Source organism: Schistocerca serialis, chromosome 3, assembly GCF_023864345.2.
Source record: "Schistocerca serialis cubense isolate TAMUIC-IGC-003099 chromosome 3, iqSchSeri2.2, whole genome shotgun sequence".
Lineage (NCBI taxonomy): Eukaryota > Metazoa > Arthropoda > Insecta > Orthoptera > Acrididae > Schistocerca > Schistocerca serialis.
This window is the reverse complement of record NC_064640.1, coordinates 364,616,317-364,643,896: the sequence shown is the minus strand read 5'-3', so window position 1 is coordinate 364,643,896 and position 27,580 is coordinate 364,616,317. Positions and strand designations below refer to the sequence as shown.

Below are 27,580 nucleotides of genomic sequence, written 5' to 3'. Positions count from 1 at the left end.
CATGAAAGGTTTCAAAAACATAAATGTAACTTGTTACACTGTTTATCATTATTTTATCAAAGAGTAGCAACAACCACATCACTGAGTGCCTTAAAATCATATTGCTTATGAACTTTTCCTCTATTGATGATTTTGCAGTGGCTGATAATTATCGTGTACATGCTTTACTTGTTCTGTGACAATCTGAACATGCATTCTTGTACTTGAAATAACAATTCCCAAGAAAACATGAGTTTGCTCTGAATAATTGCTTACTTTTTTGGCAGTTCTCAAATCTATACATAAAAAGAAAGAAGCCAAAATTTGTCTGCATTGTAGAATCAAACCTTTGCAAAAACTTTCATGTATGGAATTTTCATTTGCAGTGTTGCTAGCTCTGAAAGCTTTTTTCCATTAGTCTCTTTGTACATCTGTTGGATTCAGAATATACATGAAGCATGTTGCTGCTGTAGCCTAAACTGATGTTTGGTTGTTGGTCTAGTTCCATGTCTGTGCAGTAACTTTGGTGTAGTATGCTTCTCTGTATTACTACTTAACAGAGTGCTGAGCATTCATTATGCTTGTAGAAACTGTTTAGTATGAGCATAATATGATAGATAACAAAGTTTGATGTGATATATGAAGTGCTTCTAAGGCTACTAATAGTTATTACACTTAGATGTCAGTGTTTGAGGTTCAAACTTGTGTAACTGATGTGTTTATTGTAGTTTTGTAATATTGCAAAGAATGACACTAAATACCATTCTCAAACAAATGTAACAAAATACAGTTTCTGAATTAAAAATTATGTGGAATGCTTGGAAGTACAAAGAAAATCATAACTTGTTGTATGGGTTATACAAAGAAAATGTTTTTGTCACTCAAGTATATACATATTTTCATTTTTAACTGATGTATCAGATTTTTATCACATTATAATATTATTATATTTCCTCTTGTGAAATGGGAGATAAGTGTCTTTGTTATTGAAGTGAGATAATTTTATTAATTATTTTAGAGTGTTAATGGTTTTATAGCAGCAATGAGCAACGGGAGAAACATGGATTGAAATTACTGGAGGTTAGCTGTACACATTGGTGGCTTAATCGAAAAATAACATACAGTAAAAATAAATTTAAGGTAAAAATTGACTATCTTGTCCAAAGTATAAGCAGGCTACTTTGAGGTTAACCCTGTTGTCAGAAGAAAGAACATTTGTAGTAAAACAGTGGAAAATCCAATTGCTACTCACCATATAGTGGAGACGTTGAGTCGCAGGCAGCCACAACAAAAAGACTTCCAAAGCCAAAAGCTTGCTATTTAGCAATCTTTTTGTTGTGTGTATCTACGGCTCAACATTTCCTCTATATGGTGAGTAGAAATCTATCCTTTTCATAACATTGTCATTATAGAACGTTAATAGGATGGTATATATTTGCATAGATTAGATAAGTTAAAAGTGAGTTGTAGATTCACCATCAGTTATGTACTTCATTGATTTCAAAGTTACTCGTAGTTGCTCTACAGGCATAAACTGCGTCAGATCTGCAAGGAATATTTCAGACCTATTTTCCCAATTTGTACATTCCTCAAGTTCGTGAGAGCCATTACTTTAAAAGAATGGGATGGGAGAAGACACAACAATTTATTTATATTTATCATAAGTGAACTAAGATTAAACTTGTAAAATAAATGTGATTATTGTGCATGTACAGTTAAGATTGATTTTGAATTGGGAAAATACATTAATAATGGTACTGAGCATGTTATTTTTTAAACTAATCTGTCACGGCTTTAGTTTGTGTTGTCTAGTGACCACACATTTCCTATCTTGGTTATTGTGGACAATGATTATTGTAAGTTAAAATATTAACTACCTTGGGTGTGGTTTTTTGGGGGATTTTTGGATTTTTTCTGACCTTTGCTTACTGTGCTTTTGCTTTGCTTTACTTTGTGGCTTCCTCTTCATTCCATTTCAATACTAGCATTGTACCATATTCAGAGGCCACAGCTGCTTCCTCTCAATTCCTAATTATTTCCCTTGTGTGCTAAGGGTACTCTGGGATCAGCTTCATACTCAGTGGCACACAGATCAGGAAAACTCAAGAGATCCTAAGCTTCCACACGGGAATAGAAGGAAAGGAAAAAAAAGAAGAATGTTAGTCATTAATCAGCATAACACTCGCTACAGACAGTCTCAAACTAAAAAAGGGCAGGTCGGTCCAGATGTGGCCCGGTCTAGGCCATGTTCCGGGTAAGAAATATTAAAGTTCTGTTTATTTAAAAAAAAAAAAAAAAAAAAAAAAAAAAAAAAAACTCAACAGGTAGCTGGCTGAAATGAAACTTGGTACTAGAATTGGAGACAGTGGTCAGATGATTCCTGATAGTAGAGTGTTGGTCCAGTTCAGCAGTGCTGGAGCATTTTGTGAGAAAGTTTCATTTCAACAAACTACCCAGTAATAGTTCTCCTTAAAATAATATAATACAATAAACATTAAGTTGACTTGGTACTAGCCACTATTCTGTTACACCAGGTGTGTAAACCAGGATTCAGCATTTATTTCTTCAGTGGTGGAACTGATTCAATAATTAATCTTGTGCATTAGTTAGAATTTCGTCCTTGCACATCAATGGTGTATTCTGCAATAATAATATTATTCTTTGAATTCTGTCCAGAAAACCGGGATCCTCACCACCTCGTAGCACACAGAGTTCTGTATGTGCATCTTCAAATTCTCCATTGTCTTCAGGCTCTGCATCTACATCGTCCCAGTCACAAGTGAATAAACAAGGCTGGCAACATGCTTCTGCCAATGGTGAGTATTTTGATGGAAAATTGTTCAGTGAACAAAAGGAGTGTGTGTGTGTGTGTGTGTGTGTGTGTGTGTGTCGGAAAATTACCTTCTCTAATTGTCACTTCAATGTTCAAAAGATGTTCAGGTGCTTCTTTTGTATGAAATTAGATTTTAATGAAAAGAAGTGAAGGTGTATCTATTAACATTATTTTAGTGCATTTAATGACTGGATCGATTGAAGCCTATTTTGTCCTAGTTGAAAATTTAGTTTTGAAGTATGCTAAACAGAAATTTTAAGGAATTTGGTATTTGGAGAGTAACTGATATTTCTGTGACTTAAAAAAATTCTACTGATAGTCAGTTTGGATCCCATCATAATTGCCACTTACGTCTGTTCATAACCAGCATTTTTCCAGACTTCTAAAAAAAATATTAGATTCAGCTGCAGCAGTTTGTTTTGACTGGTATTATTTCATTAAACTTGAGTATTCCCCAATTGATCTGTTAGTTGTACTTTGTGAAGAGAAACTGGCAACAGATGTGTGCACAGGTACATTATCACAGAGAGAGAATTTAAGTGCTTTAAGTGCCAGCCATGTTGCAAAAGGGTCTGTAATGTCAGTGAGAGATTGATTGTGTGGAGTATATAGTTTAAAAATCCTGAGTAAATTAAAGAGTGCACATGTGCAGAAACTGGGCACAGTCTTGCCATTTGCTGACTTTGTGATGCATTGAGCATTAAGCAGAAATGATACTTTGCCGATGAATATTCTCACAGAAGAGATACAGAATACCTGAAAGCAAACAATTATTTCAGTTTGACAGTACTTAGACAAAGAAATAGCCTACATTCTCCAAAAATAATAATATAAAGAGAAAAAAATGTTTTTTTAACGAACATTGTTTCAATGGAAAAACGGTCAGCTGTATAGAAGGAAAAAAGATTTTGGATGTTGCGCTTAAAAGAATCAAAGGATAAAGTAAAAAGATTATATGAATGGCCCTCTAAACAGTGTGTGATGTTTTCCTATGTATACAGGGTGTTACAAAAAGGTATAGCCAAACTTTCAGGAAACATTCCTCACGTACAAAGAAAGAAAATATGTTACGTGGACATGTGTCCGGAAACGCTTACTTTCCATGTTAGAGCTCATTTTATTACTTCTCTTCAAATCACATTAATCATGGAATGGAAATACACAGCAACAGAACGTACCAGCGTGACTTCAAACACTTTGTTACAGGAAATGTTCAAAATGTCCTCCGTTAGCGAGGATACATGCATCCCCCCTCCGTCGCGTGGAATCCCTGATGCGCTGATGCAGCCCTGGAGAATGGCATATTGTATCACAGCCATCCACAATACGAGCACGAAGAGTCACTACATTTGGTACCGGGGTTGCACAGACAAGAGCTTTCAAATGCCCCCATAAATGAAAGTCAAGAGGGTTGAGGTCAGGAGAGCGTGGAGGCCATGGAATTGGTCCACCTCTACCAATCCATCGGTCACCGAATCTGTTGTTGAGAAGCGTACGAGCACTTCGACTGAAATGTGCGGGAGCTCCATCCTGCGTGAACCACATGTTGTGTCGTACTTGTAAAGGCACATGTTCTAGCAGCACAGGTAGAGTATCCCGTATGAAATCATGATAACGTGCTTCATTGAGCATAGGTGGAAGAACATGGGGCCCAATCAACACATCACCAACAATGCTTGCCCAAACGTTCACAGAAAATCTGTGTTGATGACGTTATTGCACAATTGCATGCAGATTCTCGTCAGCCCACACATGTTGATTGTGAAAATTTACAATTTCATCACGTTGGAATGAAGCCTGATCCGTAAAGAGAACATTTGCACTGAAATGAGGATTGACACATTGTTGGATGAACCATTCGCAGACGTGTACCCGTGGAGGCCAATCAGCTGCTGATAGTGCCTGCACACGCCGTACATGGTACGGAAACAACTGGTTCTTCCGTAGCACTCTCCATACAGTGACGTGGTCAACGTTATCTTGTACAGCAGCAACTTCTCTGATGCTGACATTAGGGTTATCGTCAACTACACGAAGAATTGCCTCGTCCATTGCAGGTGCCCTCGTCGTTCTAGGTCTTCCCCAGTTGTGAGTCATAGGCTGGAATGTTCCGTGCTCCCTAAGACGCCGATCAATTGCTTCGAACATCTTCCTGTCGGGACACCTTCGTTCTGCACATCTGTCTTGATACAAACGTACCGCGCCACGGCTATTGCCCCGTGCTAATCCATACATCAAATGGGCATCTGCCAACTCCGCATTTGTAAACATTGCACTGACTGCAAAACTACGTTCATGATGAACACTAACCTGTTGATGCTACGTACTGATGTGCTTGATGCTAGTACTGTAGAGCAATGAGTCGCATGTGAACACAAGCACCGAAGTCAACATTACCTTCCTTCAATCGGGCCAACTGGCGGTGAATCGAGGAAGTACAGTACATACTGACGAAACTAAAATGAGCTCTAACATGGAAATTAAGCATTTCTGGACACATGTCCACATAACATCTTTTCTTTATTTGTGTGTGAGAAATGTTTCCTAAAAGTTTGACCACGCCTTTTTGTAACACCCTGTATATTCTACTGAGCAGACAAATCTAGATGTTTGGAAATGTTTTGACTACACTTTTCCTATTCTTTTAGTTCTCAGCAGTGTGGAGAGTTTAACATTTGACCTTTCTCAAGAAAATACATTACAAATTTTGCTTGGATGATTAAAGAAATCGTATGTTATTGCTATTTCTTAACACAGAGAATCGAAGCATTTGAGATGTGGTGCTATAGACGAATGTTGAAAATTAGGTGGACTGATAAGGTAAGGAATGAGGAGGTTGTACGCAGAATCAGAGAGGAAAGGAATATGTGGAAAACACTGATAAGGAGAAGGGACAGGATGATAGGACATCTGCTAAGACATGAGGGAATGACTTCCATGGTACTAGAGGGAGCTGTAGAGGGCAAAAACTGTAGAGGAAGACAGAGATTGGAATACGTCAAGCAAATAATTGAGGACGTAGGTTGCAAGTGCTACTCTGAGATGAAGAGGTTAGCACAGGAAAGGAATTCGTCGCAGGGGCATCAAACCAGTCAGTAGACTGATAAAAAAAAATACTACTCCTGTACTACAAATTGTTGTGTGAGAGCTGGTACCTTATGACCCCTTTTTCACTCTGCAGAACTAGTTTAAAGATCATACAGCACTCCAAACACATTTAATTCTGATATCAATGTGTAAATATCTACGACCAAATAGGAATAACACACCAAGGACAGCGCAATAGACTCGCTTGCTATGAATACTTGATTCAGGAAAGTGTCTCCTGCAAAAGGGGCTTTAAGCTCTCACTATGCAATAAACTTCATAGGTAGTTTTTAAAATCACACATTATGTTTCTCTGATTTTTTGGTAATGCAGTGTATATATGCAAAGTAAATAATCGATAAGTAGCAAAAATTCAGTACTTATGTTTAGAATAGTCCTTAATTTAATGTTATTGTTCAATCTCATAAGAAATAATTTTCATACTGTCAGTAGTTGGAGTGCATCAGAGCCTTCTAGAGATGGGAGTGTATTAGAGGATATTTTTGCCCCATTTCAGTTATTGCATGCATCATTTATGTTTCTTTTAGTTGCAGGAAGCAACAGCCCAATATCAAGTGTCAGCAGTGGCTGCAGCAATTCCATGGGTCGATCAACTGGTGGTGGAAACCAGAGACGTTCAAAGGATTCTCACAAGAAAAGGCATGCGCTACCTGATGACAAAGGGTGTGTAGGCATAGAATGACAACTGATTAGCTTTTATTGAATATATTGGAAAGGGAGGACCCCCGCCCCCACCCCCCAAATTATGTATTGCAGGTTTTTCAGGATGATTGGTACTGATGTAGTCTGTAATACACGAGGGTTGAAAGTAAAAGTGTGAAGATGTCCTGTAATCAGAAAGTGATTTACAGTCTTTAAGTTCTGCATTAACACACAAAAGCTGCAGTCTGTTCAGATCTCTCAGCTTTTACCAAAATGTAACTTGTCTTCTCACTGCAATTGTATATTAACATTAATGTTCTATTAAAATTCTAGACACATCATATGAACCCAGCCTTAAATTTCCTAATAGAGCATCAAAGATTACAATATATAGTCCAACTGATTTTACAATAAGAAAACTTATTGTTATTGTTTTGTGCCTCTTTAAAACTACACTCAACACATGTCGGATGTGTTTATGCCGTATACAGGGTGATTCACCTAAGACTTGGCACCATAAATGTTGCTGAAATGGGAAGTGCTAGTGATGTGTGGTATCCACAGAATGGAGTGGTAATCAGGGGCTGGTATTGTTAGCCAATAAACATATTCTAATAATATTTATGAAATGTATTTTTTGTGCAGATGTACACTTTTTTAATGGAACAATGCCTATTGAAATGAACAAACTGAAAGCAGGGTAAATTAGAATGACAGTTGTCTGTTATAGGATTCTAGTGGTAATTGTTTATGAGATATCACATTTGGAAAAGTTTCCACACTGAAACTTGTTTGTGCCATTCAACGTGCATAGTTGCTAGGTACGATGTTGTTATGTTTGCTTACGGTGTGCTTATGTGTTCCTTGAGTGCATTGCAGCTTGCTTGTCAATTAGTGTGTGACATTCCTACATTTTTGTATTTATATCCCATTTTTATGAATGTGACAACTTTTCCTTTATCCATATTGAATCTACATAAATATGTACGGAGCTGGATGAATGAAATTCCAGGTATTTGTGCACTGTCAGTCATGTTCCTTCAACACAAACACACAATTTCAGACTGTAATACTTCTTTAAGGTTGAATAAGAAGTGCACTATTTTTGTTATACTGATTTTCATTTATTTCAGATCAATAGAACAAAAACAGTGTGCTTGTTATTCAGCCTTAAATATAGAATTGTTCTACCTAGAAGTAACTGAAGAATCCGCAAATAAAATTTAATACTAGTTTTATTGTGTTAAGATTATGCCTCTTAATGAGTAGATTGACAGCATTCTAATTTTTTTAATTCAGTCTGTAATTACGTGAAATATTGAAAATCGAATTTGTGTTACTCCCATGCTACAACTGGTGCTGGGTCCTAAGATACCACTTTGATAATGTAGATATGAGATTTAGCATCCATTTGAAGGAGCCCTCTCAACTCTGTGTTTACACACTTTGCAGCTGAGTTCGCCCAGGGCTGGTCGTGGTGTCAGAGAAAATCCATTAAACATTCATTCTTGTGCTCAGTAGCTGCTCCTATATTGACAGGTCATCCCAGCACTATATTTTTCGTTTTTAGGAAAGATGTTTCTAGCTCCCCATATGTCAACAGCTGACCTTGTACCTTGTTTGTTAAAATCCTTTCACATTTTTCCTACATTTTCTGTTAAGTGGGTAAGACCCAATTGGTTTAAAAAAAAATGTATACATAAAAAAAGAACACACACCTCTCCATTAAAAGAGATCGCGCATATACTATGTGATGCCATTAAATATCTGACTGATGTTCCTCTAAAACTAAAAATGTTGGCACTCTGAGCTTTCACTTGAGCTAGCATATATGATTGTCATGGTAGGATTCATCTCTGACGCTGGCAAAATGTCAGACAAATGACGTGGAAGTGAATGACTATCAGTATGCCGCGGGGGACGCATGTGTAAGCTCGTGTACATCCCTGTTGTGCTGTGTTTTTGTAGTTTTATGTTGTTTGTTTATGCTGGGGGTTTCACATTTTATGTCTGCATCTCAACTAGTGAATATTCCAGTCTGTCGGAAGGCTTCAAATGTTACATTTAAAATTGATATTTCACCATTAGGTTTAAGCATTAATTGCTGTCATCGGAACACTTATTTAAATTTTACAGTAGAAATGCTAAAATGTAACAGTGCGCATCAGTTCTGGGAATAAGATCACTGGACAAAATACTACACACACCCTAAAAGAGCACAGTGGTCACTTTGGAGTGCTATATGTACCACTGAACTGGTACCAGACCTTCATATGACCCCCCATTGCTGCAATAAGTCATGTCAGTGAGTTGATGTGTATGTGCAAATGGGTTGTATGGAATCAGTAGTGAGAGATTGATTGACATATGTGTGTGACAGAATGGCAGAAAGAAGTTACGGTGTTTGGACCTGTGGATGACCAAACCAGATTTGTTGGTGTATCAACAAGGACTGTCCAACATCTCTACAACAAATACTGTACCACTTGCAGGCATTTAACACTACTCAGAAACAGTGGTCACAAAAGAGCTTAACTGACAAGTACCAGAGACAAGTGTCATGACTTCTTAATGAGAGTTGTCATCAAACCCAACAGGAATTGCAGCTGTCGGTGAATGCAGGTCCCTCTCGACCAGTTGCCAAGTGAGCATTGTGAAGGGAACTGTGTGGAATGGACATTTAGGCTATTGGTAACAGCAGCATATAAAGCTTGCATGTCTTCACAGGGTCAAACAACACAGAAATTGTGAAGTAGGTGACTAGAGGAATGTTGTATGGTCTGGTTTTGCACAGCGAAGTGTTGATGCACAGACTGGCCAGTTGTAGATTTAACCCACAGTGTGTGGAAAGTGTAATTCAGATCAGAGGTGGTTCTTGATGATGTGGAGTGTTTTTCATGCTATGCTTAGGATCCGCTAAATCGAATTATCGTCAATGGAGATGTTTATTTGAATATCCTCAGTCATCAGATGTTATGCTTTCTTCAACATCTTCAAGATGGGTATGCTGTTTACCTCCCACCAATGAAGATAACAGCTGTTTTTACAAGGCTGCATTCATGCATTCGTAGTTTGACAAACACTCGAGATATCATCCTATCACTCCCTGAGTGGCCTGCAAAATCACCCGATCATAATCCCATAGAAAATGCCTGTAACTGTTTGGAAGAGTGGGTGAAATGTAGCAATCGACATCCCCACATTTTGGTAACTGTGTAATCTAGTAACCGATGAATGGCTTCAGCTAGATATGGCATACTTGAAGAAACTTGTGGACACTTCTCGCAGAACTAAGATTATTACCAGAGGAGATATTAAGTGGTATTAGCGTGATTCCTCATAGTGGTGATTATTTTTTGTCTAGTGTGCTTGTTAGACATCCAAAAACAGTTAACATAATACTGTCCTTCATGTTAGTGTAGACTGGTGACTAATTCGTAACACATTCTTTATGTTTTCAGAATTTCCACTTGTACCACATCCAAACATGTATATACATGGTCATGGTTTCCAATTTTGGAGATACAGTCAGATATGTTACAGATTTTACAGTTCCTTCATCATCTGGTTTTTCTATTCTCAGAATCTGGCTTCCAGCTTTTGTGATCAATTTTCATCACACCAGTCAGTTTTTTGAAGCTTTCATCAGGACCTGTGAACAGTTTGATAGTTGTGCACAAAGTCTGTTATTGCAAATAGGTGTGTACCTTTTTTATTTGTGCCATATTGTGTTCCAATGAATTAGCTGGTAAGGTACCTGCTTGTAGAGTGTAATGTGTACAGTGTGAACACCTGTGAGAGACAGTTTAATGAGAGGTCATCAGTTGAATGTATCAGATTAATGGCCAGAGATATGCGTACCCTCTTGCTCTTTCTCTGCCTGTGCCTCTCCCCCTCTCCCCCTCTCCCCCTCTCCCCCTCTCCCCCTCTCCCCCTCTCCCCCTCTCCCCCTCTCCCCCTCTCCCCCTCTCCCCCTCTCCCCCTCTCCCCCTCTCCCCCTCTCCCCTCTCCCCCTCTCCCCCTCTCCCCCTCTCCCCCTCTCCACCTCTCCACCTCTCCACCTCTCCACCTCTCCCCCCCTCCACCTCTCCCCCCCTCCACCTCTCCACCTCCCTCCTACCCCCTCCCCCTCACCCCCTCCCTCCTACCCCCTCCCCCTCACGCCCTCCCCCCACCCCCACCCTCACCCTCACCCCCTCCCCCCACCCCCACCCTCACCCCCTCCCCCCACCCCCACCCTCACCCTCTCCCCCCACCCCCACCCTCACCCTCTCCCCCCACCCCCACCCTCACCCTCTCCCCCCACCCCCACCCTCACCCTCTCCCCCCACCCCCACCCTCACCCTCTCCCCCCACCCCCACCCTCACCCTCTCCCCCCACCCCCACCCTCACCCTCTCCCCCCACCCCCACCCTCACCCTCTCCCCCCACCCCCACCCTCACCCTCTCCCCCCACCCCCACCCTCACCCTCTCCCCCCTCACCCTCTCCCCCCTCACCCTCTCCCCCCTCACCCTCACCCTCTCCCCCCTCACCCTCACCCTCTCCCCCCTCACCCTCACCCTCTCCCCCCTCACCCTCACCCTCTCCCCCCTCACCCTCACCCTCTCCCCCCTCACCCTCACCCTCTCCCCCCTCACCCTCACCCTCTCCCCCCTCACCCTCACCCTCTCCCCCCTCACCCTCACCCTCTCCCCCCTCACCCTCACCCTCCCCCCCCTCACCCTCTCCCCCCTCGCCCTCTCCCCCCTCGCCCTCTCCCCCCTCGCCCTCTCCCCCCTCGCCCTCTCCCCCCTCGCCCTCTCCCCCCTCGCCCTCTCCCCCCTCGCCCTCTCCCCCCTCGCCCTCTCCCCCCTCGCCCTCTCCCCCCTCGCCCTCTCCCCCCTCGCCCTCTCCCCCCTCGCCCTCTCCCCCCTCGCCCTCTCCCCCCCTCGCCCTCTCCCCCCTCGCCCTCTCCCCCCTCGCCCTCTCCCCCCTCGCCCTCTCCCCCCTCGCCCTCTCCCCCCTCGCCCTCTCCCCCCTCGCCCTCTCCCCCCTCGCCCTCTCCCCCCTCGCCCTCTCCCCCCTCGCCCTCTCCCCCCTCGCCCTCTCCCCCCTCGCCCTCTCCCCCCTCGCCCTCTCCCCCCTCGCCCTCTCCCCCCTCGCCCTCTCCCCCCTCGCCCTCTCCCCCCTCGCCCTCTCCCCCCTCGCCCTCTCCCCCCTCGCCCTCTCCCCCCTCGCCCTCTCCCCCCTCGCCCTCTCCCCCTCGCCCTCTCCCCCTCGCCCTGTCCCCCCTCGCCCTGTCCCCCCTCGCCCTGTCCCCCCTCGCCCTGTCCCCCCTCGCCCTGTCCCCCCTCGCCCTGTCCCCCCTCGCCCTGTCCCCCCTCGCCCTGTCCCCCCTCGCCCTGTCCCCCCTCGCCCTGTCCCCCCTCGCCCTGTCCCCCCTCGCCCTCTCCCCCCTCGCCCTCTCCCCCCTCGCCCTCTCCCCCCTCGCCCTCACCCTCTCCCCCCTCGCCCTCTACCCTCTCCCCCCTCACCCTCTCCCCCCTCACCCTCACCCTCTCCCCCCTCACCCTCACCCTCTCCCCCCTCACCCTCACCCTCTCCCCCCTCACCCTCACCCCTCACCCTCACCCCTCACCCCCCTCACCCCCCCTCACCCCTCACCCCCCTCACCCTCTCCCCCTACCCTCCCACATTCTCCCCTACCCTCCCACCCTACCCTCCCACCCTCTCCCAATCACCCTCCAAATGTCACTTATGTACCATAGCATGCTTTAAATAATGTCTTCATGAGATCTTTCTTGAGATGTTCAACTATGAAGCTGGCTGTGGCAAGTTTCTTCTCTTCATAAAAGCAGTTTACCTGGTAAATTCAGCTTGCAATATCCCGCTTCGATCATCCGTCTGATGTAATTTTACTCCCTAGATAGGTGAAGGATTCAGTTGTCTCCAGTCACTCATTGTAAAGTGATCATTGGGCAACAATGTTTTGTCTACTCATAACTAAGATTTTTCTTTCAGCTTTATTAATTTTCATGTTATAGGGAGGGTGAGAGTGGGTTCCATTGGGACTAGCATACCTTCTAATTTTTCTGCGTTTTCAATTGACATTGTGATATCATCAGCAAATCTCAACATATTTATTTTCTTATTCTGGACTACAATTATTGTCCCCTCGCTGCCACAGGGAAGTAAGCATCGGGAACGTCCTTTCATCGATCTTAGGAGCAAGACGACATTCCCTAGTTTCTCTAGTACATTTAGAGAGGATCTTGATCTGATACGCCATCTTAACTTGTTGTTTTCAGGTGGTTTCCTAATCCAGCTACAGTAAGTGAACTACATTCTTACCTCTAGGCCATAATACACAAACAGTTAAAAGTATGAAAAGCAGTAATGGACATTCTGTGGTATATTCATTCCACCCTCCTTAATCAGTGCCAAAACCAGGAAGCACAACTGTACATAAACACCACTCTCGCTGTAGCAAGTCTAATGACTGGTGACCCATTAAGGAAAAGAAAATGCCATTACAATAGAAAGAAGGGACAGAATTCTTTCATTGTTATATTAGTGTCATAGATAGAAATTGTCATCCAGAGGAAGACTTATACAGCGATTTAATTCTGCTCCTTCATTAAAAAAATGGAGGGGGGAGGAAAAGTAACTCCATGGTTGGACCCCATGATACTGACTGGCCTCTCTGACATCCTGTGAGATATGGTGTCATTTGTATGTGATATGGAGGGACATGGGATCAGCAGTTTATTCATAAAATTATTTTCATTGAGTTTTAAAATTTGTACATTAATGTGGATACTATAAATTCATTTTTAAAGTTTATCAGACAAAGAACACAGTTTCATAAAGAAATCCTTGCCTCTTATCTTAGTTCATTGTACCGAGCGATGTGGCGCAGTGGCTAGCCCACTTGACTTGCATTCGGGAGGGCGACGGTTCACCCTGTGTCAGACCATCCTTATTTAGGTTTCCTGTGATTTCCCTAAATCGCTCCAGGCAAATGCTGGGATGGTTCCTTTGAAAGGGCACGGCCAACTTCCTTCCCTGTCCTTCCCTAATCCGATGAGACCAATGACCTCGCTGTCTGGTCTCCTCCCCCCTCGCTGTCTGGTCTCCTCCCCCAAGCAGTCCCAACCCTTAGTTCATTGTAGTGTCTTTTGTAAAAATCTGTATATACATTTTATTTCTATAATTAATTCAGTCGTTGATTTATGGAAGAACCTTGCTGACAACTAGTAAATTCATTGTCATAGATGGATACCAAATTGTTCATATATAAATTTAGAAATATACACACATTCCCCAGCTACTTCACTAACACAGTGTTCTCAAGGTTACAGAGTTTGAGTGTATTCAGTCATCAGGATACATCATCCTACAAACATTATCCTATAAACATTCATGTTTCTGTAAATTTTATCATATTGAAATTTATTGTTAATAAGACATTAAAAATGTCTGAGTAAAACACACATTAAGGAGCAAAACATCCTAAATGTGACGCAGTGTTCTGTCTCGGAAGTGACAGCTAATGAAATAAATAGCATAAATATGCAACTACCTAAGGAATTACAAATACTGGAATTAAAGAAATTGTTAAACTACAAATGCAGTGTTGTAAGCAAAATTTAATTCATTGATCCTACACGATACTAAATGCTTCAAAAGTACAAAATGACAAAATGTATGAAGAGAGAGAGAGAGAGAGAGAGAGAGAGAGAGAGAGAGAGAGAGTGTGTGTGTGTGTGTGTGTGTGTGTGTGTGTGTTTCTTTTGATTGCTTTCGTGTTTATGGTAAAACACAAAGTTTTGTATATAATAAAGATTACCATTACCGCCATCACGCCAGTCAACATTTGCTAGCTGGCTGCTGTGGCCGAGCGATTCTAGGCGCTTCAGCCCAGAACCGCGCTGCTTCTATGGTTGCAGGTTTGAATCCAGCCTTGGGCATGAATGTGTGGGGTGTCCTAAGATTAGTTTGGTTTAAGTAGTTCTATGTCTAGGGGACTGATGACCTCAGATGTTAAGTCCCATAGTGCTTAGAACCATTTGAATCATTTTGAACATTTGCTGCAAATCAGACTACTCTTGTCCATGAATTGACGATTCAAATGTACAGTCTCCTGTTTGAATTAAACTGTGCTTCATGTACAGCACAGTTACATTATGCATCGTCATCATCATAATCATCAATTTCGGCTTTGTCCTGTACCTGATATATGATTAAATGGTTAACAATCTTAACATAGCCATGAAAGAGGGAGGAACAGAGCTTTTAATTAACTGCCTGCTAGCTCTAGGCATCATAATCATTTGCTTTAATATTCACCCTGCTTGATGACCATAACAAAAGTTGCATACCGGCAGCCATGAGCTGTTCAGTTTGTGTCAGAAAATCCAAAAATATTGATACTCACCTCAAAAACTCGAGTTTTTCGAGACTGTTTTTGATTACTTTGATGTTTCCTGACATGCCACGCCCCAGTAATAAAACCTGATACAGCCAAGTGTATTGGCTTCGCAAATTCCTATACTTGAGTGTGTTGTAGAAACTGTTGAACAAGGCCCTCGTGATAAAACTGTTTTCCGAGTTTTAGAAATTTCGTGGATTGATATTTGGTAGTTGTAATGGGGGGGAGGAAAGGAAGAGCCATTTTTGTAGGGAAATGTCTTTTCAAGAGGCAGTATAGTTGCCTACAAGAAACAGGATATTGTGGTTTACTTTTAGGAAAACATTGATGTAACTCTTTGAATTTAATCTTGTGGTGTTGCAGTTCTTCATGTTATGTCTGTATTTGCTATGAAAATAGGACTAGGAATTCTGCCTCATGCAAGACACCTTTTTTCTGATTTGTTTTACCCAGACACGTTTCAGCACTTTCTGTGCCATCTTCAGTGGGTTATTTTTTATTTTCTAACTGTAAGATTGTTATTACGTATTGATTTTTAGTGAAACTTTTAGTCCATAATATTTACAATTGTGAATGAATAATTGTTGTAAAATATTCTACATCGTTTGTTCATAGTTCACGTGTGAGATGTGTACCAACGACCTGATGCACTGTGTCTTGTTTATAACATTATGTCAAAATTCTGTTTATAGCTGAACTGGCAAAGAGAGTGGATGTGTGCCTTACTTTACATACCTTACGTGATGCTATTGGACGTTTATTTTGGTAGCTATTCTACTACACAACCTAAAACCTCTAACCTCCAAACAGCAAAACGTAATTTATTTTTTATTTTTCTGTTTATTATCACGATGTATATGATCTGGGACAACTGGGAGATCCGGGAAAGACCTGGGAATTTTTTTATCCAGGAGAAAACCGGGAAAAACCCGGGAATTGTTTCAGGGTGTATACGACCCGGGAGATCTGGGAAAAACCCGGGAATTTTTTCGTCTGAGAGAAAACGGGGAAAAACCCAGGAATTTTTTAGAATTCCGGGAAGTTTTCCTTGTTTCAGTTACCAGTTAAATTTTTGTGATTTTGACTGGTAAGAACCAATACTCTAACGAAGGATATTACTGTATCCAGCTTCTGCAGAATAATGCTGCAGCAAAAAAACATGAACGAGAGAAAAAAACTAAAATAAAATGTAAGTCGCAAAGGAAATGCGCCATATACAACAACAAAATGCAGTGCTCATATAAGCGTCCGCCAACCAAAGTGTGTCAAAGGCTTTAGGAAGAATATGCAGTGCTTCCTAACAACAAATTGCCTTCGATGAGCGTGACATGAAAACTGTTTACATTTGATTCATTTGAGCAGTTGCGGGCGGGCTCTTGCGTATGTACAGTTGAGTTACCTATGAGTAGTACCTTCTCCTGCTTCTGGCTACAGCTGTGTGGCTGGGTGCCACTATCTAAATTGCTCCGGTTCAGAAATATCGTAGATCCAAGGTTGTTGCACAGAGCAGTCTGAGTTGTTGTGGGGAGGTGGGTAGTCTCCACGTGACCTGTGTTTACGTTTAGTGATTTTGCTATTTCCTCTTCGTTCGTTGCTCTCACATTAAATGAAAAGAAAATGCATTTCTGGGGCCGGGAGCTACCAAATGAATTAAAATACATTCGCATGATTACGGAAGGCTTAGTTTCAGGTTTTATTTCCACCTTTCTGACAGTCGAGCATTAATCACCTTGCAGAACAATGAAGTTATTTTTGTCGGTTTGCTAAAAAGATTTAGTTTTTATTAATATTTTCTGCTGAGGCAGTCAATTTATTTGAAACAAAGTGTTTAATTTCACACTGTTCGCTGCATTTCAAGTGCACGTTTTCCATCTTTCTAGCCCGTATGGCATTATGCCATAATAAAGAACCAAACATGAGATAATACAGCACTGGTACTCAAGAAAATTTACATCCGAATCTGGACATATGATTGTGCACTTTAAGCCGAATTATGCATTTTAGTATGGTGCACCAAATTCCGATGCTCTTGAAGTATTCTCTGATGTCTTGTTTCTTTTATGACATAATGTAAGGTCTTTTAATGTTTTACACATAGGAACATTGGGCTTCCTGCGTCATCGTAGCTGCACAAGGGCGGTGACGCCTGTTATTTGGCGTTCTCTGCCAACTGCCGAAACGAACCTATTTCTAACAGGTCGCGGGAAAATATTGCGAATGGTGGTTTGAAAAGCGTTACATTAAAGCAAATTTCCTTTTACGCGAGATGAAATATGTGCGAGAATGTACGATGAATTTCCTAAATCACAAAACGTTTGACTCTCATTTAAAAATCAACTCTTTGAGGAGGACCGTTTAGAAGAATTTCGAGCCCAGAAAATCAGACATTTAGGTCATTATTAAAAATTTTACTGGCACATTTGTGTGATGTGTCTTTAAGTGTAACACGCACAAAGATGATCAACATTATATGTGCAAGCTTAGCTTCTCTTGCAGCTTATTAATCTTAGAGACCAATATTATATGTGAATGCTATGTATATTAATTTAAACCATTAACTTTTCTTATTTGTGTGTTCACGCTACTTAAGAGTGATGTTGCTATTGGCTGACTACATCACGTGTTGTGTGCTGTCATGAGCTGACGAGATCACGTGACGTGAGCTATGGGTGGCTTACAAAAGCGCAGCACAATCTCAATTTCAGTGCTTCAGAAAGTAACATGCGGTGTTTGATGGAATCCGAATTTATACCTTCATAATACGAACATATGCAGTGTACATGTTGCTGCACATCAAAGGTATTTCAACAAATTAGAAATTCAGATGAGGTAGCACTTTTCTTATTGAAATTTCTGCTCATTGGAAGCACTTTCTTCAGATCAGTAGTAGGGTGGACTCTGTAACAGTTGGGAACCAGATGAAAAGAGAAGTCAGGTCCTTACTAAGAACAATGCGACTGAGCACCCATTAAGTGAGACTGAGGAAGAAATATCTATTTCAGACACTACCTCCTCAGAGCACTAATAATAATAATTATTATTATTATTGTGATAGTATTTGTAAAATATTAATGCTACTTTAATGTTGTCTGTAACAAGATTAAAAACAAAAAACTACACAAAGATGGGTTCCCATGTTAATATTAGAATTGTGTAAAAAAACTATACATACTAGCATGAGTTTGGATGTGCTGAGAACTACAGGGATTTTCAATAAAGTAAGCAATAGTGACAACAATTTTAATGATCCAAAATAAAATTAGAAACATTGTGGGAAGTATTTATTGGTGAGAATGGTAGTAGAAAGGCCACAGGCAGTGATAAGATAAAAACCAATTAAATTGGAGGACACAGTATTTAAAGACAGGAGGATAACTGCAACTAGTCTCACCTATAATTATGGAGCAGTACTAGAAAATTTGAAGCATGAATGGGACTGCACATAAATTGCAGATCGAGTGCACGTGCTTTGAGTACATTACCAGCCATTTAACCTGTCATCACAGTTTCTGTCCAATATACCCAGTATATCCAGAAAAGATAAAGGAGATGAAGATGATGATGATGATGACGATGATGATGATGATGATGTGTCAATTGTGGCATGTTAAATAATAGTACAGATCATTAGCTTAACTTATTGTAGGTTTGGTGCTGGTTTCACCCAAATCTTAAAGCTGAATTGACAGGCTGCAGTGCTGCTTTTCGTAACTAGACATATCCAGTATTTGTTTCTGCCCACACTGCATGTTTGTGTCAGTGTAAGACTAGATAAGAAAGAGAATGTACCCTTTGCAGATAAGACTTCTGACACACACTAGCATAGGATTAATCTGAACACCATGGCTTCCACAGTTCCAATTTGTCTTTCTAGTTAGATAAGTAAGTACTGCTACTGTAGTTAAAAGAAGTAGGAACAAAGCAGGACTGAAGAGAGTTTTTGTTTTCTATCAATGGCCTGGTTTTGAGTCGGATAGTACAGTGAGTAAAGCACAAAACATTTGTAGGTTTGGTTCAAGTGATATGATGGTTCCATTGAAAAGAACACTGCTGAATTTCATTCCTCGTCCTTGTATAAACCCATCTTGTGCTCTGCTTCAATGATCCCCTAATCCAAAGGAACAGTAAACTCTAGCCTTTCTACCCTCTTTCGTTTCTGCCATATCCTGGAAAGGTAAACACAATACTGCTTCTTAAACAAGATCGTGGCCCAATCTGTGCTTCATAATTGTCAAAATGAAAAAGTTCTCTGTCTATATAAATCTCAACATTGGCAGTATGTCACGCATATTTATAACTGTATACTCTGCCTGATGAAAACTGTGAAGCAGCCAGATGACATGTTCAGATGTCAATGAAACTTTGTACATATACACACTGTCAGCAGGTATATAAATGATAAAAGTTGCATTTCTTTGTAATGGGCAGAATGACAAACAGTGTCGTTACCATGCTCGATAGGGTATATAAGAGGCTCAAGTGGCATCAGATGTTGACTATTAACTGTGAAGGACACGGAATGCCATGTTCTTGTGTGAGACACCAGACAAGAGTCTAAAAGGGGCATCGTCATGGGTTTCCATTTGACCAGCTGATTGAATCGTGCAATTCCAGATTTGTTGGGCATTAAGATGTGACAGTGTTCTGATGTCGAACTGCATGGGAAGGTGAGGGCAGGCATACAACTGCATCTGACCACTGCGAGAATAACTGTATTGTGCATCGAGCACATCGTCACCCATTCACATCTGTGACTGCCAACAGAGAACGAGCAGTGGACTCCATGCAACATTCTGTGTCATCTCACCCCATTAGTCAGAGACTAGCAGCTGCCATACTAGGGAATTACTGCCACACCACAAACAGCTGTGTTTGGAGTGATGCCACGAAACTGGGCCAGCTCACCTAAGGAGAGGATGCAATGGCTTTGACACTTTTCCCATCTGAATCAGTGCATGGGTGCGTCACTTCTTTTGTCGGGCAGCGTATTTGCTGTGTGGTATTGTTTGGAGTCAGAGAGAAATGTGATTAGGTAAAAGTTGGCCAGTGCATTATTACATTATGGAGTTCTGTCACATTTATAAAACTGATGAACAAGAAGAAATCTCCCAGAATTTATTCCATTATTTCTAACAGTGTGTTTTCAGTTACTTATGTTGGTAGGACATAGGAAAGCGAAGTCCCTTGGTCTGTTTGCGCTTGATACCTTTTGGTGGTGGCACACAGTGTCAACTGTTTAGATGCCAGCATAATATATTTTTCTGCTCATCATGCAATCAAACTTTGTAGGTTGGACGAAAATGGCAGTTGACAACATTGTGCTGTATGACATGATATGCAAATAGTAATGGTTTGGCCATTGCCATGAAAACAGATACTATGTCAATTTATGACTGTGCCCTCACGTTTTACTCTTTCTTTACTGATGATGTTTTTGGTCTTGGAGAATGGGACTTTGGTTACTTGCATCTCAGGCATCAAACCATAGTAGTAAGAAGAAAAACACACATTTTGCACATTAGGTTATCAAATAGTGTGTGTAGAATATTTCATTGTTAATGCTTTGTTCAGTTTGGTAATAGATATACATGTTGTTTTGTAATATGTGTTGCTTTCTTTTCTTGTTGATAGGAGACTGCGTGATAAACTTCAGAATGCAACTGGAGAGGATCGCCAAAGCAAACCGACTCGTAGCAAGATGAACTCGTCAAATAGTGAACGCCCTGCCAATGGTGTAGTTAAGGACCCATCTCGAAAATCATCAGTAAATTTCAATCGCGCATGTCGTACACGGTCCAAAGAAAGAAATAGTGGTGGTGTGAGCTGTAGTTCAGCTAATGATGTGGCCAGTAATTTGCCAGCAGGAAGGTTCCACAAGAATTCTGGTAGATTGCCTGCTGTGAGAGCTGCGGCCTTGTTTGAGCAAGATAACAACTCTTTCTTTTCATCAAATACCTTCACCAAAGTGTCCACAACAGTTTCTGGCACAGGTAAAAACATAAATTTGTATCTAAATTTTAGTACCTAGCCAATAATGTGGTTGCATCTGACTAAAATTTCTTTTACAGTTACTTTCAAGGTGTACTTTGTGTCACCATATTGTATGTTTGCTATGAGATATTTAGTTGGCCGACACCAACTGAGATTGTCTTTTACATTTGGTCCCTCTGTACAACCAAACAAAAGTCTCTTAAAATGTTAGCCATGTGCATTTCACTTCTTTTTACTGTTGAAGTATTTCATTGGTCTGTGATACATGTTCCTACACTGGTGGAAAAATAATTGCAACACCAAATTAATGTACAATTATGAAATTTCTGGAATAAATTTGTTTAGGTAACATATTTAAGTGATTAATGCTATATCTCATGTCGTGAGATGTCTGAGAAACAATGTCCAAAATCTATAAGAGAGAGGTTTAGTACAGCGCAGAGGTTTAGTACAGCGCAACAGGATATTAGCTAAACAAAAACTGCTTACGAGGGGCATTTGAAAAGTCCATGCAAAAATAAAAACTAAAAACTACTTACGTGTTTGAGGTAAACCTTTCTTATTTTTCGACATAGTCACCTTTTGGACTTATACACTTTGTCCAACGCTGTTCTAATTTGTTGATCCCTTCCGAATAATAGGAATTGTCCAAGTCTACAAAATAGGTATTAGTTGCTGCAATCACCTCCTCGTTTGAATAAAATCTTCATCCTGCCAGCCATTTCTTCAAATTTAGGAACAAATAGCAGTCTGAGGAAGCCAAGTCTGAAGAATAGTTGGGGGGGGGGGGGGGGGTGAAATGAGTTGGAATCCTATTTCCATTAATTTTGCAACCACAACTGCTGAGGTGTGTGCTGGTGCATTGTTGTGATAGAAAAGGACTTTTTTTGCAGTTCAATCGCCAGAGTTTTTCATGCAGCTCAGTTTTCAAACAGTCCAATAACGATGAATAATATGCACCTGTAATAGTTTTACCCTTTTCCAGATAGTCAGTGAGGAGTGTTCCTTGCAAATCCCAAAAGACAGTCACCATAACCTTTCCGGCCGAAGGAATGGTCTTCGCCTTTTTTGGTGCAAATTCTCCCTTGGTAATCCATTATTTAGATTGTTTGTTCTCAGGAGCATAGTAATGTATCCATGTTTCATCCACAGTGATGAAACAATGCTTAAAGTCCTGCGGATTCTTCCTGAACAGCTGCAAACCATCACTGCAACACCTCACACGATTCCGTTTATGGTCAAGCATGAGCAATCGCGGAACCCATCTTGTGGATAGCTTTCTCGTGTCCAAGTGTTTATGCAAAATGTTATGTACCCATTCATTCGAGATGCCCACAGTACTAGCAATCTCACGCACCTTAACTCTTCTGTCATCGATCACCATATCATGGATTTTTATTAATGATTTTTGGAGTTGTAACCTCCTCAGGGCGTCCAGAATGTTCAGCATCACTTGTGCCCATATGGCCACTCAGAAAAATTTGAAACCACATATAAACAGTTCCAATCGAAGGTGCAGAGTCACCATAATGTTTATCAAGCTTCTCTTTAGTCTCATGAGGCATTTTGCCTTTCATAAAGTAACGTTTACTCACCACACAAAATTCTTTTTTGTCCATTTTTTGACAATCCTTCAACTTCGTTGATTCACATGAATGCTAAACACAAAGAAATAGACCAATATGGCTGAAACTTGGTGTGCATTCTTTCCAAAGATGATACTAACTAAACATGACCTCGATATGCACTGGTGGTGCCATCTCTCGGACTTTGCGCAGACCTTTCAAACGCCCCTCCTATGAAAGTTAATACCAAACTTTCAGGGACTTCTGTCAGGTGTTTGCCTGGGGAAAAAGTTAATTAAGATGAAGGGATGTAAGGACTAATCCAACAAAGTTTCCCACTGGAAGGAAGGAGAGTTTACTCAACAGCAGCTTCTCAGAGGCAACGTTGGAGAGGTCCGAAATCCCATGGTGGTGACTCCAGCCAGACTCTGACCGCATTGAGAGAATTTCAGGACCCAGATATCACTGTGGATAGAAAAATAGTGCTCGTGACCCCATGGAGGGGGCTCCGGCCACCAGTATGGGTGTAGAAGGAAGATCTTTGATCACTGGGTCATCCAGCTGAACTGGCCCCCCTCCTACGGGGTTGCCTGATAAGAGACCAGAAAGATGGAGAGTGCATTGTTCAGTGTGGTGATGATGGAGCTTCGACAGCTGATGTTTAAATGTTAGAACCAAACGTTTTGCCAGACCATTGGATGCGGGGTGGAATGTGTGCTGTGTGCCCCAGAAAGATTCCGTTGGACACACAAAAGGATGTAAACTCGGCAGACATAAATTGAGGTCTGTTATCTGTCCCAGTTGTTTAGGGAAGACCTTCAGTCACAAATACCTATATCATGGCTTGGATCACATGCGTTGATGACATATAGAACATCAGAGAGACATAGAGAAAACCAAATCTGGCATCAACCACAGTGATCCACAAATGGCCCAGGAAAGGACCCATGATATCCAAATGGAGCTGCGACTTCCATGTTGATACTTCCAGCCATGAGACCGCTTGCTTGCTTTGCCAGTATGTGTAGGCTGCCACCATGGTGACAATATCTGCTTAAATCCCTTTCAAATATGCATGTTGACATGCCAGGCCTTAAATTAGCTTGATGCCTCAATGGCCAAGGTGAATCAGGTGTAGGATACAGACAGTGCTGGAGGGAAGTTGGAATGATGATATGAGTCCGCCCCGGAGCAGCACGATACCATTGAGGACAGAGAATTCGTACCTGCAATGCCAAGAAAATTGAACACCTGGGTTGAGCACCTTCCCGTATTGTGACGGCCATCCCTGTTGGGCCAGGAGGAGGAGCTCACAAAGAGTCTTCTGCCAAATGCTGAGCCACCAGTTTAGCATCAATAGGAAGTGAGACAATGGCTTCTTCGTCACTAGTGCCCAGGTGGCAGCATAATTCTGAATTGGAATCAAAAGAGGAGTCCTGACCCACAGGCAATCTTAAAAGTACGTCAGCATTGACATGATAATACATAGAATGGGACTGGATATCATAGGAATAACTAGCGAGAAACAAAACCCATAGTTGAAGGTGACAAGCCGATTCTGTGGAATTGTTCATGTCAGATTGAAATAAGGTCATATGGTCTGTCAACAGGATAAAATGACGCCTATACATGTAGTCGTGGAATTTGTAAAGCGAGGAATATGGCCAGAGCCTCCTTTTCAATGTGTCCGTAGTTGCACTGCAACGATCTCAATGTTTTTGAGACGAAAGCGACAGACTGTTCCGCGCCATCAATGATGTGAGGGAGGATGGATTCTAATCCATAATCGGATGCGTCTGCTGCAACAGCCACAGTGAGCAAGGGAATGTGAGCCATCAGACATGGGGCAAAGTAACAACTGTTTAAGGTCCAGGAAGGTTTTGTCCAAATTCCATGCCACATTTTTACGTAAGAGACAGTGCAGTGATTCTGCAATTGTGGCAGCATGGTGGATGAATTTAAGATAGTAATTCAGTTGGCCTAATATGGACTGAAGTTGATTCGCATTTGTCCAAGGTAGCAAGTTCTGCATAGCCTGGACATATTCCAGCATCAGCCAGATACATGCAGCACTGAAGATATGTCCCAAATACTCAGCTTGAGGAACAAAAAACTGACACTTCCCAAAGTTGCAACGAAGGTTTACTACCTGTAGGATGGAAAAAAGGATGCCCAGGCTACCTGCCAGGTGTTGGGCAGACTCGCCTGCAACAATTATGGCATCCAGATAATTATCCACATCTGGCACTTTCTGTATATGTTGTTCCAAATATCTCTGAAATATCATTAAATAGAGTAAGAACAATGGACTGTGCATAGGGGTGTGCTTGAGGTTGCAACACATACAAAGGGAGCTGTCAGATTTGTCTACGAGCATGATGGGTGTTGCCCACTAACTGTTAGACAAAGCCGTCAAGATGCCAGAATCTTGCAAACATTGCAGCTCCACCTGTAACTTATCCTGCAGGCAATGCGATGTTCCGAGCCTTGAAAAAAGTTGGATGTGGCCGTTGATAGGAGGGTGATATGGGCTTCAAATCCCACAAAACCTGTAGTAGAAGGCTCAAAAACTGAACTATACTTAAAGTGAAGAGCATGAACGTAAGAACTGTCCATGCCAGGCTGGATTCTATGGCTTGCATCATGCACTTCTAGTCCCAAAGTGTACAAGAGGTCAAGTCCCAATAAACCCGTAGCCCCAGGCATATCGATGACACAGAAGTGTACCCTGCATGTTACGACACCATATTGGATGAGAGCTGTGAACTGTCCTTTGAACCCACTATGCCATTACTATAACTGCAAAAGCACTGGTCGAATGTTTGGAGGGGAGGAGAGCCCAACGGCCGTTGTGTGTTCCACACAATAATCTACGAGGCAGGCCAGGTGACTATTGATGAACGCTTTCTGGAACACATGTCCATCCTGGACGGGAAGTCTCACATGGACATGGAGGACCTCCAGGTCCCCCAGGTCAGGATGCTGTAATGGGAAGAGGTCCATTTGAGCATAATCCACATTCATCTTGAAGGAGGCTCTACAGACCACTGTTGTGTGACCTGTTTGGCCACACACACATTTGGCAGGGCGGAACTGCCACTGACGCCTAGGATTCGTGGCAAAACAAGGAATAGAACATGGCAACTGCTGAGGGTTGTGGGCTGAGAATGGCAGTTTACAGGGAGGGAAAAGCTTTGCAGAGGGAGGGTGGGGGGGGGGGGGGGGGTGCGCTACATGAAATAGTATGCAGGAATGCTGATGCACAAAGGGATTGCCCCAACACGCGAATGATCAAAAGACAAGAATCCAAAATGGGTTCTTTCAACTTCAGTAAGCCCCTCATTTGTGGCATGCACTAAGATCATGTCTCAAATGACCGATGTGGCATATGACTGTTGACAGTTATCATTTGAACACCAAAACGACGTTCCTGAGACATGCCTATAGTGTCATGAGCCATTCCCAATACTATTGCTCCTGTTGCTTACAACAGCTGAAGAAAGTGCGCTCTGCTGCCACAGTGTGCACCTGGCAGTCAAAGTATTCTTACAACCAAACTTTCAATTCCTTATATGACGGGACGTGCAGTTCAAGTTCAGGGTTTAACTCCTAAAGAAGACAGTAGAGCACATGTCCATTTCAGGTGACTAGGACTGCCTGACAATGGGTGTTGCTGGAGAAAATGCTGCCCGGACGAGGCCATATAATTTGCCCAAGGTTCCATTTTCCTGTTGAAGGCCAGGAATGGTGGACTAGCTCCACTGAGGCATTTAGCCACAGAGTCCATTAGAGAATAGAGTTGCGACCCATCAGCGGATGCTGCAGTAATGTCCGCCATCATGTTTACCAGATCCTGCAAGACGTTTTGCATATCTTGCAGGAAGAGCAACATCTGTTATATCACATTGAGGGGTTCAGGAACCGGGTGTTCGGCCATAGGGAAGCAAGATGATCTGACCTGTCTGTTGACCTGGAGCAACTAAAGGACAAAAGAACACACATGTGACCACCTGGGTCCAAAAAAACCTCATCCACAAACTGCTGGACCTCACATAGGAAGATGATTGAGAAACAACATGTCCCAAGTCAACAAGAGAAAAGTTTATTATGGCACTACAGGATGTTAGCTAAACAAAAGCTACTTGTTACAAAACTTACTGCCAAACTCTCACTGACTTCTAGGAAAACAAAACTAATTAAGATGGGTACATAAGGACTAATCCAACAAAGTTTCCTACTGGAAGGAAGAAGGGTGTGCTGGCCAAAGAAGCTTCTTGGAGCTACTTCTTGGAGAGGTCTAAAGTCCTGCAAAAGTTCTGACTGAAAGTATAGTATTAGCTGGCACAGGAGTTGACCCAAAATGTCAGCAGAGAACTGCTGATGAGTGGAGCTGCTCCACTATAAATAACTGGTATGCGCACGTATACGTCTGAATCTATTTCCTTGCACATGACTCGGCAGATCCCCAGCGAGGAGGACCTCTGTTTGGACTTACCTCACCACCTATCGCTTGCGATATGAAACTCACCGGTGGCCGAAGCCCTGGGAGGTAACATCTTGGCGGTATGCGTGCACGCGATGCTTCTCGGTTTAGGGTTGCTGATCCATTAGGTGTATTGCGTGTACATGACAATTGACTCTGCAAGGTCACAGGTTAATGTAAGTGTGAGATAAGCCATTAAATGTGACATGCGTGTACATTAATAGTCGGTTGAATGCAAGCATGCAAATGTAAATGCTTTGTGTTGTACAGGTGCCGGGTGTCAGTTTGTAGGATGGTTTTCCATGCGTGTGGCACTTGGTCTGTCAATATAGGGATGGTTAGTGCTGTTTGTGGATGACGTTGGAGTTGTCATCTGATGATGTCCTATGGGCATTGGACACATTGGAGACATCTAGTGATTGAGCAGGCCAAGGCAATGTGTTGACACACTATAGAGCATGTTGGGTTTCAACAGCAGTATATTGGCAAGCGTTATCCTGCTGGAAAACACACTCTGGATTGCTGTTCATGAATGACAGCACAACAGGTCAAATCACCAGATTGGCA

The 27,580-nt window shown here is 42.1% G+C and overlaps 1 protein-coding gene across 1 annotated transcript in view; it reads left to right on the top strand.

Annotated features, from left to right (window-relative positions):
• LOC126470866 (myb-like protein Q) overlaps window positions 1-27,580 on the top strand; it is a 188,716-nt gene that overhangs the window by 96,974 nt on the left and 64,162 nt on the right. Inside the window, exons 7-10 of the mRNA XM_050098881.1 lie at window positions 2,033-2,233; window positions 2,656-2,795; window positions 6,448-6,583; window positions 20,606-20,964. Of these exons, the coding sequence (XP_049954838.1) occupies window positions 2,033-2,233; window positions 2,656-2,795; window positions 6,448-6,583; window positions 20,606-20,964 (836 nt within the window). The remainder of the gene's footprint in view (window positions 1-2,032; window positions 2,234-2,655; window positions 2,796-6,447; window positions 6,584-20,605; window positions 20,965-27,580) is intronic.